Source organism: Dryas octopetala, chromosome 3, assembly GCF_963921425.1.
Source record: "Dryas octopetala chromosome 3, drDryOcto1.1, whole genome shotgun sequence".
NCBI lineage: Eukaryota > Viridiplantae > Streptophyta > Magnoliopsida > Rosales > Rosaceae > Dryas > Dryas octopetala.
The window spans coordinates 9,252,222-9,264,960 of NC_141368.1; the positions used below are offsets into that span (position 1 = coordinate 9,252,222).

The 12,739-nt window shown below is 35.7% G+C and overlaps 2 protein-coding genes across 6 annotated transcripts; both read left to right on the forward strand.

Moving 5' to 3' along the window:
* The first annotated feature begins 452 nt into the window (after positions 1-452).
* LOC147290577 (MATE efflux family protein) lies at positions 453-4,484 on the forward strand. Of its 2 annotated transcripts, none has more exons than XM_086236515.1 (7): positions 453-1,075; positions 1,854-2,512; positions 2,882-2,938; positions 3,026-3,264; positions 3,383-3,501; positions 3,804-3,890; positions 4,182-4,484. In XM_086236515.1, exons 1-7 carry the CDS (start codon positions 800-802, stop codon positions 4,290-4,292), a joined length of 1,548 nt encoding a protein of 515 aa, XP_086092641.1. In that variant the 5' UTR covers positions 453-799; the 3' UTR covers positions 4,293-4,484. The 2 variants fall into 2 exon arrangements, with proteins under 2 accessions (XP_086092641.1, XP_086092642.1); XM_086236516.1 differs by having other exon boundaries at positions 455-1,075; positions 1,887-2,512.
* A 3,017-nt stretch (positions 4,485-7,501) lies between these two features.
* LOC147290578 (ARID/BRIGHT AND ELM2 DNA-binding domain-containing protein) lies at positions 7,502-11,571 on the forward strand. Of its 4 annotated transcripts, none has more exons than XM_086236512.1 (3): positions 7,502-7,641; positions 8,174-9,453; positions 10,207-11,571. In XM_086236512.1, the coding sequence occupies exons 2-3, from the start codon at positions 8,182-8,184 to the stop codon at positions 11,062-11,064; spliced, it is 2,130 nt and encodes a 709-aa protein (XP_086092638.1). In that variant the 5' UTR covers positions 7,502-7,641; positions 8,174-8,181; the 3' UTR covers positions 11,065-11,571. The 4 variants fall into 4 exon arrangements, 3 of the variants coding, with proteins under 3 accessions (XP_086092638.1, XP_086092640.1, XP_086092637.1); XR_015121150.1 differs by lacking the exon at positions 7,502-7,641 and having other exon boundaries at positions 7,652-9,453; positions 10,207-11,284; positions 11,388-11,571; XM_086236514.1 differs by lacking the exon at positions 7,502-7,641 and adding an exon at positions 7,652-8,004.
* Positions 11,572-12,739: the final 1,168 nt, after the last annotated feature.

Here is a 12,739-nt window from a genome sequence, read left to right on the forward strand (position 1 = left end):
ATTGTTCCAGTAATTGATATGGCTTAATAAAGGACGTAATTTTAGATATGAGTACAATTTCGGTGCACTTTATCAGTACAATCTTGCTGCCATGGATTGCTGTTGGGCCCCTTGGACAGGAATCAAATTCAATATCAATTGGATGATCAATTGTAATCACAAATTTTTACCTTCGCTAGCTCATATTTCTTATAGTGTTCATACGAATTTTGTTTTCTTATATATAAAAATAAACACATTATTTTTTCATTAATTATCTTTGGTCCTTATATTATATTGATGATGATGATGGTGATGATGATGATGATATTCACCAAGAATAGAAGAAGCCCATATACCATGCTACAACTTTACATGGTGACTGATGACTACAACCCTGCAAAGAAATAACTGAAAACTGAACTTTAATTTGCTGCCTCCTACAAACAAGACTCGGTCGTCTTTCTCTGTCTATGGTCTGCCTACATTATAGCTAGCAGCAAACACTCTTAGAACCCAAATTGTTTACTTTCACACAAAAAATAAATAAATTGATTAATTAAATAAAACAAAAAACAAAAATAAAAAACATAGGGATAGAGAGATCAAACTTTCCCCATTTTTTCTTCAATCTGAAGCTTGAGAAGGTGAAAAGGCCTAAAGGGTTCATTTAAAGTCTGTAAAAATAGGTACCCAGCAAGAGAATGAAGCAGTCAAGGCAGAGGAGAATAGTAGCTCAATCTTTGTTGGGTCTTTATCACCCAAGCAACCATCACCAGTGCCACATAGCCCAAATCCATTGATTGATGGAGTCTCAGCCATGGAAACTGCAGACCTCCACCCTGCCCCCACTGCTTTCATTGGGTCCAGTGATGGAGATTATCCGATGATAACAAACTTTGAGGAGGCCAAGCAGATATGTTATGTGGAGACCACAAAGCTTTGGGCCATTGCAGGCCCAATTGCCTTCAACATATTGTGCAACTATGGCATTAACTCCTTCACAAACATCTTTGTTGGGCATATTGGGGATGTGGAGCTCTCTGCTGTTGCAATCTCTCTGTCTGTCATTGCAAATTTCTCATTCGGATTCCTGGTTGGTTAGCTTCTCCTTATATTATTAGAATGTCACAGAGTTTTATTTTTTTGTCAGTATATGATTGTACAACAAGATTTAGCACTTTAAATTTGTTATATTTGTTTCAGAAAGTCTGTGGTTCTCAATGAAAATCTAAACAGTTTTCTGATTTTATTTGATAAACTATTTGCCTCTGGCTTAAGGAGTTAGATTTTTAGAGTTTCTCTTGGGTTGTTTTTGCATGGTTGTTTATGATAGACAATCATTGTACTCTCAAAAGCTTACGCAGTCTCATTTTGTACCTGGAAAAGCAAACGAATGCAAACATAGAGAAATATACAGCCTAACCCTACACCTTACGAACAAAGAAGTGAGGAATGAGGATTTGGGAGGTTTTGAACTCATAAACTCGTACAGATTTTTTGAGTACTCTAAAAGCTTAAGGAGTCTCATTATACACATGGACAACCCCACCCTACACCTTGCAAACGAAGAAGTGGGGAATGGGGCCCATGACCTCATAAAAATACCATGTTAAACAACCACTGAACCCTGAAAGCTTGAACTATCAAGGAATGAGCTGATAATCCAATTTAATGCTTATATAATAGGAGTATCTATTTGGTTTAATGCAAGCACAGTAACTTTCAATGAATCAAAGCATATATACAGCCAATTTAACTTTCAAAGCATATATACAGCCAAAGTAAATTTCAATTTAATGCTTATATAGTAGGAGTATCTATTTGCGCGCGCGCACACACACACACGCACACTAACTTTCAATAAATCAAAGCCAATTGAGCAATCAATTTGTATGAAATTGCAGCTTGGTATGGCAAGTGCACTTGAAACTCTCTGTGGGCAGGCATTTGGTGCTGGTCAAGTAGACATGCTAGGGGTTTACATGCAACGCTCATGGATAATTCTATGGATTACCTCTATCGTTATACTACCTCTCTACATATACTCAGCACCAGTCCTAAGACTCCTTGGCCAAGAAGAAGACATTGCACAGCTTGCTGGGAAATTCTCAATCCAAATCATCCCTCAAATGTTTTCCCTTGCCATCAATTTCCCAACCCAGAAGTTCTTGCAGGCTCAAAGCAAAGTTGGGGTTCTGGCATGGATTGGCATGGTAGGCCTAATCATACACACAGGAGTCCTCTATCTCTTCATCAAAGTGATGGGATGGGGAACAGGTGGTGCTGCTGCAGCCTATGATTTCTCAGCCTGGGGGATGGCTTTGGCTCAGATGGCTTATGTGGTTGGTTGGTGCAAGGATGGCTGGAGGGGGTTGTCATGGTTGGCCTTCAAGGAACTTTGGTCCTTTGCTAGGCTCTCCATTGCTTCAGCTATCATGCTTTGCCTGGAGATTTGGTACTTCATGACCATAATTGTTCTGACTGGACACCTTGATAATCCTGTTATTGCAGTTGGCTCCCTTGCAATATGGTGAGGCCATATTTAAACAATTTCCTTCCCTTTTGATTCTTGTCAACCTCAAGCTTACTAGAGAATGCTAAATGTGGGATCTCACACCTAAGAGGCCTGTATATATATATACCCAATATAGGTGTTAATTGCTCTTTTCTGGCAAATAATGTTCTCTTACCATATATCTTATAGAGTATGTTATATTGTTAAACTGTCAATTTAAACCATGTATTCAAATAAGACAGACCTGATCAATAGTTTAGATTTAACAGCTTGATAACATAACATGTTAGTCTATCAAATAAAAGAACATTTTCATGTTTCTTAGATAAAGAGACTATACTTATAATTCAGATTTTGAATTTGATTTGCGTTTTCGTGTTTCAGCATGAATGTGAATGGGTGGGAAGGTATGTTGTTTATTGGGATCAATGCAGCAATAAGGTAAAGAACTTTCATTTTGCTCCCAATTCTTATTATCTTACTATCAGCTCCTTGGGTTGCAACTCATTTACGTTACTTCCTTGGCAGTGTTCGAGTCTCCAATGAGCTTGGATCAGCACATCCTAGAGCTGCAAAATACTCTGTCATTATCACCATCATTCAGTCTCTCATCATCGGGATTTTTTGCGCAATGATTATCTTGATAGCTAAAGATCACTTTGCCATCATCTTTACTAATAGCAAAGAGATGCAAGAAGCCGTTTCTAAGTTAGCATTCCTTCTTAGTATTACAATGGTGCTTAATAGCGTTCAGCCCGTTATATCAGGTAAACAAAATTTCTTATCAGACCGTCTAACATATTATATTATCAAATTAGGAATCAAAACAATTGGTTAGTAGAATCATATTTGAATGTGCATTGTAGTAACAACACAACTTTGCAGGTGTTGCGGTTGGAGGAGGGTGGCAAGCTTTGGTGGCTTACATAAATTTATTTTGTTATTATATTATTGGGTTGCCTCTTGGGTTTGTTCTTGGTTACCATACAAGATTGAGAGTAGAGGTAAACTATCAGTTTCTCATTAATCATCACTCACAAGTCAATTCTTCTGTTTCACTACTGAAAGCAAAAAAACATGAACAAACAATTATCAATAACTAGTTGTTTTACACTAAACTAATAACGTACAGAGAAATACCACTAAACCAATAACTAACTGCTTTACATCCCTAATTCATACAATAGAAAAGTGTCACATATATCAACACCTCGTTTGCTCTTTTGTTCTCTTTTTGTTGCAAGCTTTTTATTATTTTTATTTGTTTCTTTTCTTTTTTAAATGCTGACAAGCATTGTTATTGTAGGGAATTTGGATGGGTATGATATTCGGAACACTCTTGCAGACACTGGTCCTCTTGTATATCGTTTGGAAAACCAACTGGAACAAAGAGGTAATTAAGTAATCATATATGCTTCTAGTATTTTTTTCCCTCTTTAAATGGTAGGATTTAAAACCATTCCATCAACTTTAAATATGAATATAGTTAATGTGCTCATTTGTGTAAAGTTATTGTTTGCCATGTTTGCTAATTTGTGTTAAATTAATGTTAGACTTGATTAAGACTACATGGAAAATTATGGATTCAGCTGAAAAGCTATTCATTCCATATGAAAACCAAAATATTTGAATGTTTCAAAATCCATCTATTGTAGCCAATTTTAACAATTGATTGAAATTGCAGGTAGAACAAACCTCAGAAAGAATGAAGCAATGGACTGGAGAAGAACTAGTAGTAGTTGATAAAAAAAAATGGAGTGGACAAGAAAGTGGATCCAACCAAACCATATTGTGATAGTAAAAACTATATAGTTAACAGAATCAACATTTGTTTGCTTTCTTTGACAGTAAATTATTTGCATTAATTGCATACTACTTTTACACCCAAGAATGTCATTGTAAATTAAACAAAGAAGAAATGGAAAAGAATGCCATTGTAAAAGTTTGTAATTTGTAGGCATTTTTATATGTATATTTTACAACCACAAAAAAGTCTAGCCATAATTTTTTTTTTTTTCCTGCATAGTATTATTTCAAATTACAATATTAATTGACTCTGATATGACTTGAATCTAGAACTTCTAAAGGGACTAACAAATATTAGTTAAAAATGTTGTCCATAGCTTTATATATCCAATATTGTGATTAAAAAAAAATGGTAGTGGAGGATGTGAAGGAGCTTTTGGCATCTTTTGCGGAGGCTCGCTGTCATTTTCGCAGACGCAATAGGAATAGGGGTTTATGAACATGATGTCGATATGTACTTAGATAATGGGTTTTATGAAGTTGTGTATGATGATTCTTATGCTTAAATAAAATTTCAGTCTTCCCCTAAAAAAAAAAAATGCTGTTAGTTAGATTTTCTATAATATGCAACTCACTATAATAAAGTTATAGTAGCCATATTTATAATGACATATCAACCAAAATCTAAGGCTAAGAGTATTTCTCTCGACTCAAAGGTCTTGTTTGGTTCGCATAATGAGTTTTTTTGGGAATACTACACATATATTTAGGGCCAGTTTGATATTGGTGTGAGAAAAAACAGCTATAAAGTAAAACAGCTGCGAAGTAAAGTCAGATGTAAAGTAAAGCAGTTGAGTGTTTGGTAAACTATGTTTTCAAAAGTGTTGTGAGTGCAAAAAACAGTATCAAAGTGTTTGGTAAATGTTAATATAAAAATGATGTGACTGTGTATAATTACTAAAATAGACATGATGCTAAAAATGCATTTCACTTATTTGTTTGGTAAAAATAATATGTTTTTTTACTTGTTTTTGAAATTTTTTACTACAAATTTGTATTAGCATTAATTTTTCTAAAAACAACATTATTAAATAAGTATGCATATTATTTTTTTAGGTATATTATAATTTTAATCCTATAAATAAAATATCATAATTAATTATTACAATATAAAATATAACTAACAATGGACATATTTTTTAATTTAAAATAAACAAATAAAAATCATAGAAATCAATGAGAGTATTATGGGTAAAATAAAATATTCATTATTGTTGTGAGTCACTGCAGCTTTCAAAAGCACCTAAAAACCTGCTTTTTGTCATCCACAACAGCTTTTGGGTCCTCCATCGCAATTCTAAACGGGGCCTTATTCCAATCAGATGAGAAGAATAATTTTCATTAATCGTGTTTGGAAAATGTTGGGAATGGTAACCAAGAAATTATTACCATTTCCATTTTTAGTTTGTACAATAATAGCAATTATAACTTGTTTTCTAATAATATTCTCCTTTATTTTGTTTAAAATAATATTTTTAATTTTTAGTAGGAGTAATCTGGTAATAAGTACAACAATTAATGTTTTTTTTCAAGGGTTTCAAGCTGTCCCCTTCATGCATATCTGATACTCATGTTCGGTAACATATGTCCACAAGCGTGTTTACCAAACATAAGATAAAATCTCATAGCCATTTTCAAGCCTCAAAATCCACGAACCAAACAAAGCCAAAGAAGAAAGGTCCCAAATTTGAGGCTCTCCTCTATAGGTAGTTAATAAAATAGAGTTTGAATTCATCCACTCACTTAGGTGATAGGATCCCATCTAGATAAAGACTAACCAAATAAGATTGATCTAGAATTCTAGATGGTTCAAGAGAGTTAGAAAGAGCCATACTCCTAAGTGAACTAAACTTGGACTCTAACCTTCCATCCACATGATCACTATAAACTGACCAAAGATTTTGAACATTTGTTTAATTCAAATCTCATAAATTATGAGATTTAAATCTCAAAATAAATTTTGGAATAAACAAAGATGATGTCGTAGAAATGCTTTAAAAATTTAACTTGAATCAAAAAATGAAAAGTACGTCATAAACTTTTAATCTAGAAATGAAAATTATTAGTGATCACGTGAATTGACATGGATTTTAAGGTTTAATTATTTCATATTAGCTCATGCCATTAATTACATGGCATCACCGTATCAGTTGCCACATAAGGTGGTTAGCTAATGTGATCAATTGAGTGTGTACAAAATCACAAATAGCATTACTCGTGATCAAAATAGAAAAAGCCTCAAACAATTTATAATAGTTAATTAAATTATAAATATTCATAAATGTCGAAAAACTTATTTACAAATCCTAAAATAGCATAAGAAATTTGAATTCAAATACTAATCTATTAGAACATATGCAGCGGTGAGGTTCATTTCAATTTTATTACAATAAATTAAACTAAAGATAAAATAATGACTTGCAGTGGTAGAGTTCATTTCAAATTGGGGATCAATAGTTCATTTCAGAGATAAAAATATGAACTCTGAAGTAAAATTCATTTTAATAAGCTGACCCACTATATGAAAAAGATATATATCTATATTTCATTGTCTCTCATCTTAAATTTTTGAATTGAACTATTGAATAACCATTGCAATTAAAACTGCAGTTCAATTCAATATATGTCAAAACAGTTTACAAAATTAAACTATTAAACAACCACTTCGGATGCTCTTAATACTAGACTAATAACTAGTCGATAAAATTCAAATACTAATTTACAAGTAACAAATTTATAAAAAATTAATCAGAATTCAAAAAGCTTATAAACTCAAGTGGTAGAACATTTATCGAACAAACGTAGCTAGAATCACTCTAGTCTGACTAAAATCTTCCATGGGCATGCCCCAATATTGAAGACTCTCTCCTCTAGTTTTCCACTTCTTAATTTATTTTTTAATTAATTACATGCATTATAGATCTCGAATATAGAGAAAATTTATTCCCCAATGTGCCCATTGGGTGGGTCCATTGTGTGTCTAGTGGCATTCCTAAGGGACTAATTTAATATTTTCCCCATCTCCAAAAACCCTTTCCTCTCCACTACAATCACTTCAACCCAAAAACCCTCCTTAACCCAACCCCCTAGTTAGAAATTAACCAAGGTTAGTAGTTGATGATGGCAGCTATAAATAAAGGGATTGTGGCCCTTCCTCAAAACCCTATGTGAGACTTTTCAAATTCCCATTATTTTCAATCAAAAACTTTGTCCCTCTCTCTCCCCATCCCCTCCCTCTCTAGGCCTTTGAAATAAAAGAAAGAGTAGGGGTGGAATATATAAACAAAAGAAAGAAAGAGAGGGTCAAGAAAATGCAACAAAAGAATCAACCAGTACTGGTAAGCTTCTTGCTCTTTCACTATCTCTCTCTCTCTCTCTCTCTCTAGTCTCTATATTTTCTAAGGACAAATTAGATTGGCCTAAATTGTGGGTTTTTGTGGGTCTGTTTCTTTCTGTTGAAAAAACTTGGAAAATGCTTTGCCCTTTCTCTCTCACCCTATCATCAAAGACTGCAATAAAAGAGGAGGGAGGGAAAGGGAAAGCGCGGGACTGAAAAAACAAAAAATGAAATTTTAATTTCATGAGGGTCTATACTATACTATGCTCCAAACTCTTGCTTCAAAGCCCTAGATAGATCTATTTTCCCGCCAAAAATCTATCTTCCGAGAACGACCCAGATGCTTAATCGGTACCATTTTCATGTATATATCATCTAAATCGTTCCTTTATGTTTGAATTTTTGAAGTCTTGCTCTGTTGTATATGTCCGCGTGTTTGTGTGTGTGTGTGGGGTTTGGGTTTCTTTTGCGTTTGAATAAAAGAAACCAACGAGCGAATTGCTTTTTAGGTTTGAATTCGAAATCCATGGCAGGGTGGTCGATGGTAGCTGATGGGTCTGCTTTAGATTGCGCCGAAACCCCGCAAAAGAACGAGACCGAAGGCTCCTCGGTCGATCTTGAACCGCCTTCAAGAGCTTCAAAACGCTGCGTTTTAGACTTGCCCGATAAGCTCCGATGCTGGTTCGATCAGTTTCTTGCCGTTTTCCTAGAAGAGATCTGTGCCCAAGGCACTTTCCGGCCTCTGCCTCCAATGATCGGAAATGGGCAGTGTGTGGATTTGCTTAAGCTGTTCTTTGTTGTTAGAGAGCGAGGTGGGTTTGATGCCCTTTCCAGAATAAGGGTGTGGGATTCGGTGGCTGAAGAGTGTGGACTGGGTTTGAATCTTGGCTGGGCTGTAAAATTGGTTTACTTTAAGTATTTGTATTTGCTAGAGAGGGTTTTGGACAGTAAGGGCTTGGAATGGAGTTTGGGTAGTAGTGGCATTGACTTGGGAGAGCAATTGATGGACTTGAAAGATGAGTTCACAGGGCTCTGTTCAGTGATTTCTGATCGAAAGTTGAAAGATGGGATGTACCCGAATTTGGAATTCTCGACTAAGAGTTTGGACAGTAATGACTTGGGAAGTGCGGTAGCAGAGTCTGATAGGCTCAAGAAAAGTGTGGTTAATGGGGACCTTTTCGACTTGGATTCTGGGAGTGTGTTGAATGGTATGGGTGCTCGAAAGTCTTGCAATGATGATGTGAGGTGCTCGGTGCCTTTGTCAGGTGGGGACAGGAAATCTGCGGTTGATTTTAGAAATACGAGTTTGGATTTGAAAAACAATATGGAGGATGATGGAAAATTGAGTGACAATGTCGAGGTAAAAAGTGAGGTGGGGGAATCTGGTAGATGGAAGAAAAATGATGATTTTGATGAAGATGTAATGATTTTGGATCCTGCCTCAGTTGAAGAGAGTTCTTTCCGCAAAAGGAAGAGAGAGTCATTGTCTGGAAGTGAGGTGAGGGAATCGGGTAGAGCGAAGATAAGTGATGGTTGTGATGGTTGTGATGGAGATGTAACAAATTTGGATTCTACCACAGCTGAAGAAGTGACTTCTTCTTGTAAAAAGAAGCGAGAGTCATTGTGTGGAATGCTGGACTGGGTTAGAATGATTGCAAAGAATCCTTGTGATCTTGCAGTTGGTTCATTACCAGAAAGGTCAAAGTGGAAGTCCTTTGGCAATGAGGAGAAATGGATGCAGGTTTTATCAGCTCGAGAGGGCATCTTTCTGAAGAGGCATGATGATACAGGTGCTGAACAGTCTAACTGGCAGGTATATATACGCATATCTTGTGTGCTATAACTAATGAGATCAATTGAAAACATTTCTATTCTTGCATGCACAGATTTTGTAAGCTTCATTGGGTTAAAGCTGTATATGTGTATTTGTTTTCCAATATGTACTCCTATTTTGTGTTATTTAGAATGTTTTTGATTTCCTTTGCTGCTGGGACTGCATCTGAAATTTTTTTTTTTGGCTTTGGTTCTTTTTGGGGTATGAAATGCTATCATTTGATACTAAGCTCACATATATTTCATCAAACTGAATCTTATCAATTTGATCTATGGTATGCATGGTGAATATGAGGGAGTTGAAAAAACAGTTTAAATTGTTCAAGAATTGCTGCTCCATTCTCCTTGAAGACAATTTAATCAACACAATTGTGTTCACTTTTTTTTTTCAGAAGAGGCTGCCAATACCTGATGAGTGTTCTAGTATGTTATGTTAAATTCCCTTAAAATTTTAAATCGGTTTTCTTATTACTACTCAGCTTGTTAATAGTGAAGTGTGGGTAAAACAGAGAGTAGCAGCAGGTGCGTAGAGTTGAGTTTTGATAGATATAGAATATTTATAGGGGTAGGATCAGCAGCTCCTTTTAATTTCACAAATTTGTAACCTTAGATGGAAAATATTGATATACCTGATGCTGTGGCTGCTTTATTCCGATATCTTTTAAACTGATAAATAATGTAAATATCTTCATATGTTTTTATTTTAAACATTAAATCATGTTCCCACTTGTAGAAGAATCAGAGGATGCATCCAAGCATGTATGATGATCATTTTGGCCCATCATACAATCTTAGAGAGAGGCAAAGATTGGAGAAGAAGCTTCTTTCTGGAAGGACAATGTCTCAATCAGGGGCCTGTTCAGAGTCATCCTCAGCCAGTGACTTGGACAAAAGTAGTCCTGGCATGGAAGGGGGGGAGGATCAGTTGCTTGGAAACAGTGGTTCCCCTGGCGTGTTTGATGAATATCCTCGAAGCCGCATTCCTTTGGGGTCAAAGCATCAAGCTCATGTACCAGAATGGAACGGTGAGGTTTCTGAAAGTGACTCGAAGTGGTTGGGGTCCAGGGTTTGGCCATTGGAAAAACTTGAGAACAAATATCTAATTGAAAGGGATCCTATTGGAAAGGGAAGACAAGAATCTTGTGGCTGCCAAGTGCCAGGTTCTGTTGAATGCGTCAGATTTCACATTTCTGAGAAAAGGTTAAGAGTGAAGAGAGAACTGGGATCGGCTTTCTACCAGTGGAAATTCAATCAGATGGGTGAGGAAGTTGGGCTCCCTTGGACAGCGGAAGAAGAAAAGAAGTTCAGGGACATAGTAAAGTCAAATCCTCCATCTCTGGAGAGGAGTTTTTGGGATGAGATAGTCAAGTCTTTTGCTAAGAAGAGCAGGGGAGATTTGGTAAGCTACTACTTCAATGTCTTTCTCTTGCAGCGAAGAGGATACCAGAACAGGTTTACTCCAAACAACATTGATAGTGATGATGAAGAATTAGAGTCTGGGTCAGTGACTAATGGTGTTGGGCCTGAAGAACCCAAGTCATCAAAGTCAATTTTAAAATCCCCCCACAAGCCACATGCAAAATGCAGATAACTGTTTGATATATGGCTTGAAGTTAAGAAATTTTTGGAGAATACGAAACCTGGTAGTTTTGTGGAATTTTGGCAAGTGTACCAAGGCAGATTCATTGCCATCTTTGAAAATTGAAATTTTGGGTTGTAAAGATTGTCATGATCAGAAGTGATTTTGAAGAGATTTAACGACAAACTTGGAAGCGGCTGTGGCAATTCAGAGCAGCATTGATGCTCTCCAAGTATGGCTTTTGTGATTTCATCTTTTGAGAGATATTTCCCGTCTATTCTTGATTTCCAATGTCAAATACAAGTACCTTTTTTTTTTTTGCTCGTTTCTTTTAGGTTTTTGACAGCAGAAGCTGACTAAAAAAGAAGCCTTGGGAATGAATATAGGGAACAGCTCAGTGGGTTAGATGTAGGTCACAAACACTAAACAGTGAAGTGCTGGAAGTCAGATTGTGGTCTCCAGGACTTGTAATTGCAATTACGTTGTTTTTTGAAATTGGAAAAGAAATGGGTTTTGCCTTAGCCATTTATGATTGTGGTCCTCATATATCTGTTGATGATTGCTTGTACATACAATGTACTGTTGCACACACTTATCAAATATGCAGAGAGATACTATGTGATGCTGAAAGGTAACACTTCCAAGACTTGCTTGGAGTTATGTGATAAAAGGGCATTGTGATTTGTATGGTTTTGAAAAAACATACTTAACAGAGATACAGAAACAATGTGCATGTACGGAGATATGAAAATTTTACTCGTATAGCTTTTAGGGAAAAGTCATCGGAAAGAGCCATTAAGGTCATGATAAATATGGGGAGGTGACTTGCATGCTGCATTACTCATACATTTACCTGACGTGTGAGATAAGGAACTTTGCATGCAAGTGAGTTACTCCAGATTTCTCATACATTTTTCATTCATCTGACCATAGACTAGAGCCATTTCTTATTCTGCAATATTTTGTTCATTAATTACTCCAGATTTTTTCATTTTCATGTAAGAATCATTTCTTTCACCAGTACGTTCACCTACTATGAGCTTTGGCAATGTTGTTTATAAATTCCATAATGATTACTGTGTTATTGACTCCAGCGCCCCGACCATGATTGAGAGTCTTGGCCTATTTGTGAGAAAGCTTTGTGTGGCAGGTATCAAATGATATACCACTTCATTAATTTTGTTGAGAGAAAGATGTAAGAACTTGTACAGTAGTTTCTAAAAGTAATTGGTTTGGGGTTGAATGTTTCAATTTTATTTATAGTATTAGAACAGACAATTTACGTGCTGGGCCAATAAGTCACACGTGCTCTCACATTACTTAATATGAGTGTCAACGAAAGAAAGATTCCACATTGAGATGTAAAAGGCATTGCATAGAAATATAGAATAAGGTTTTGGATCATTTTATCCATAGTCCATTGATTTTGAAATTTTTTTTGACTCAGAATTAATTTTGGATCGAATACTTTAATTAACCTATAAAAAGAAACGCTAATTTACAGTTTTGTTTTTTTGTGAATTTTTTCTTCAAAATCTTTATAATAATCTGGACAAATATATATTGCATATGATTATGACAAAAAGAAAACACATGTGGTTTAGTACAATTTACTAGGGGTGGGCATATTAACCGCGGACCACCAAAACCGGGCGAACCGCACCGCAAAAAAAACCGTAAAAAACCG

Coding starts and splice junctions, on each gene's coding strand:
- LOC147290577 (XM_086236515.1), top strand. CDS start 800: ATGGAAACTGCAGACCTCCACCCTGCCCCCACTGCTTTCATTGGGTCC. Junction 2,513..2,881: donor GTTGGCTCCCTTGCAATATG/GTGAGGCCATAT, acceptor TTCGTGTTTCAG/CATGAATGTGAATGGGTGGG. Junction 3,502..3,803: donor ATACAAGATTGAGAGTAGAG/GTAAACTATCAG, acceptor TTGTTATTGTAG/GGAATTTGGATGGGTATGAT.
- LOC147290578 (XM_086236511.1), top strand. CDS start 8,065: ATGTCCGCGTGTTTGTGTGTGTGTGTGGGGTTTGGGTTTCTTTTGCGT. Junction 9,454..10,206: donor CTGAACAGTCTAACTGGCAG/GTATATATACGC, acceptor TCCCACTTGTAG/AAGAATCAGAGGATGCATCC.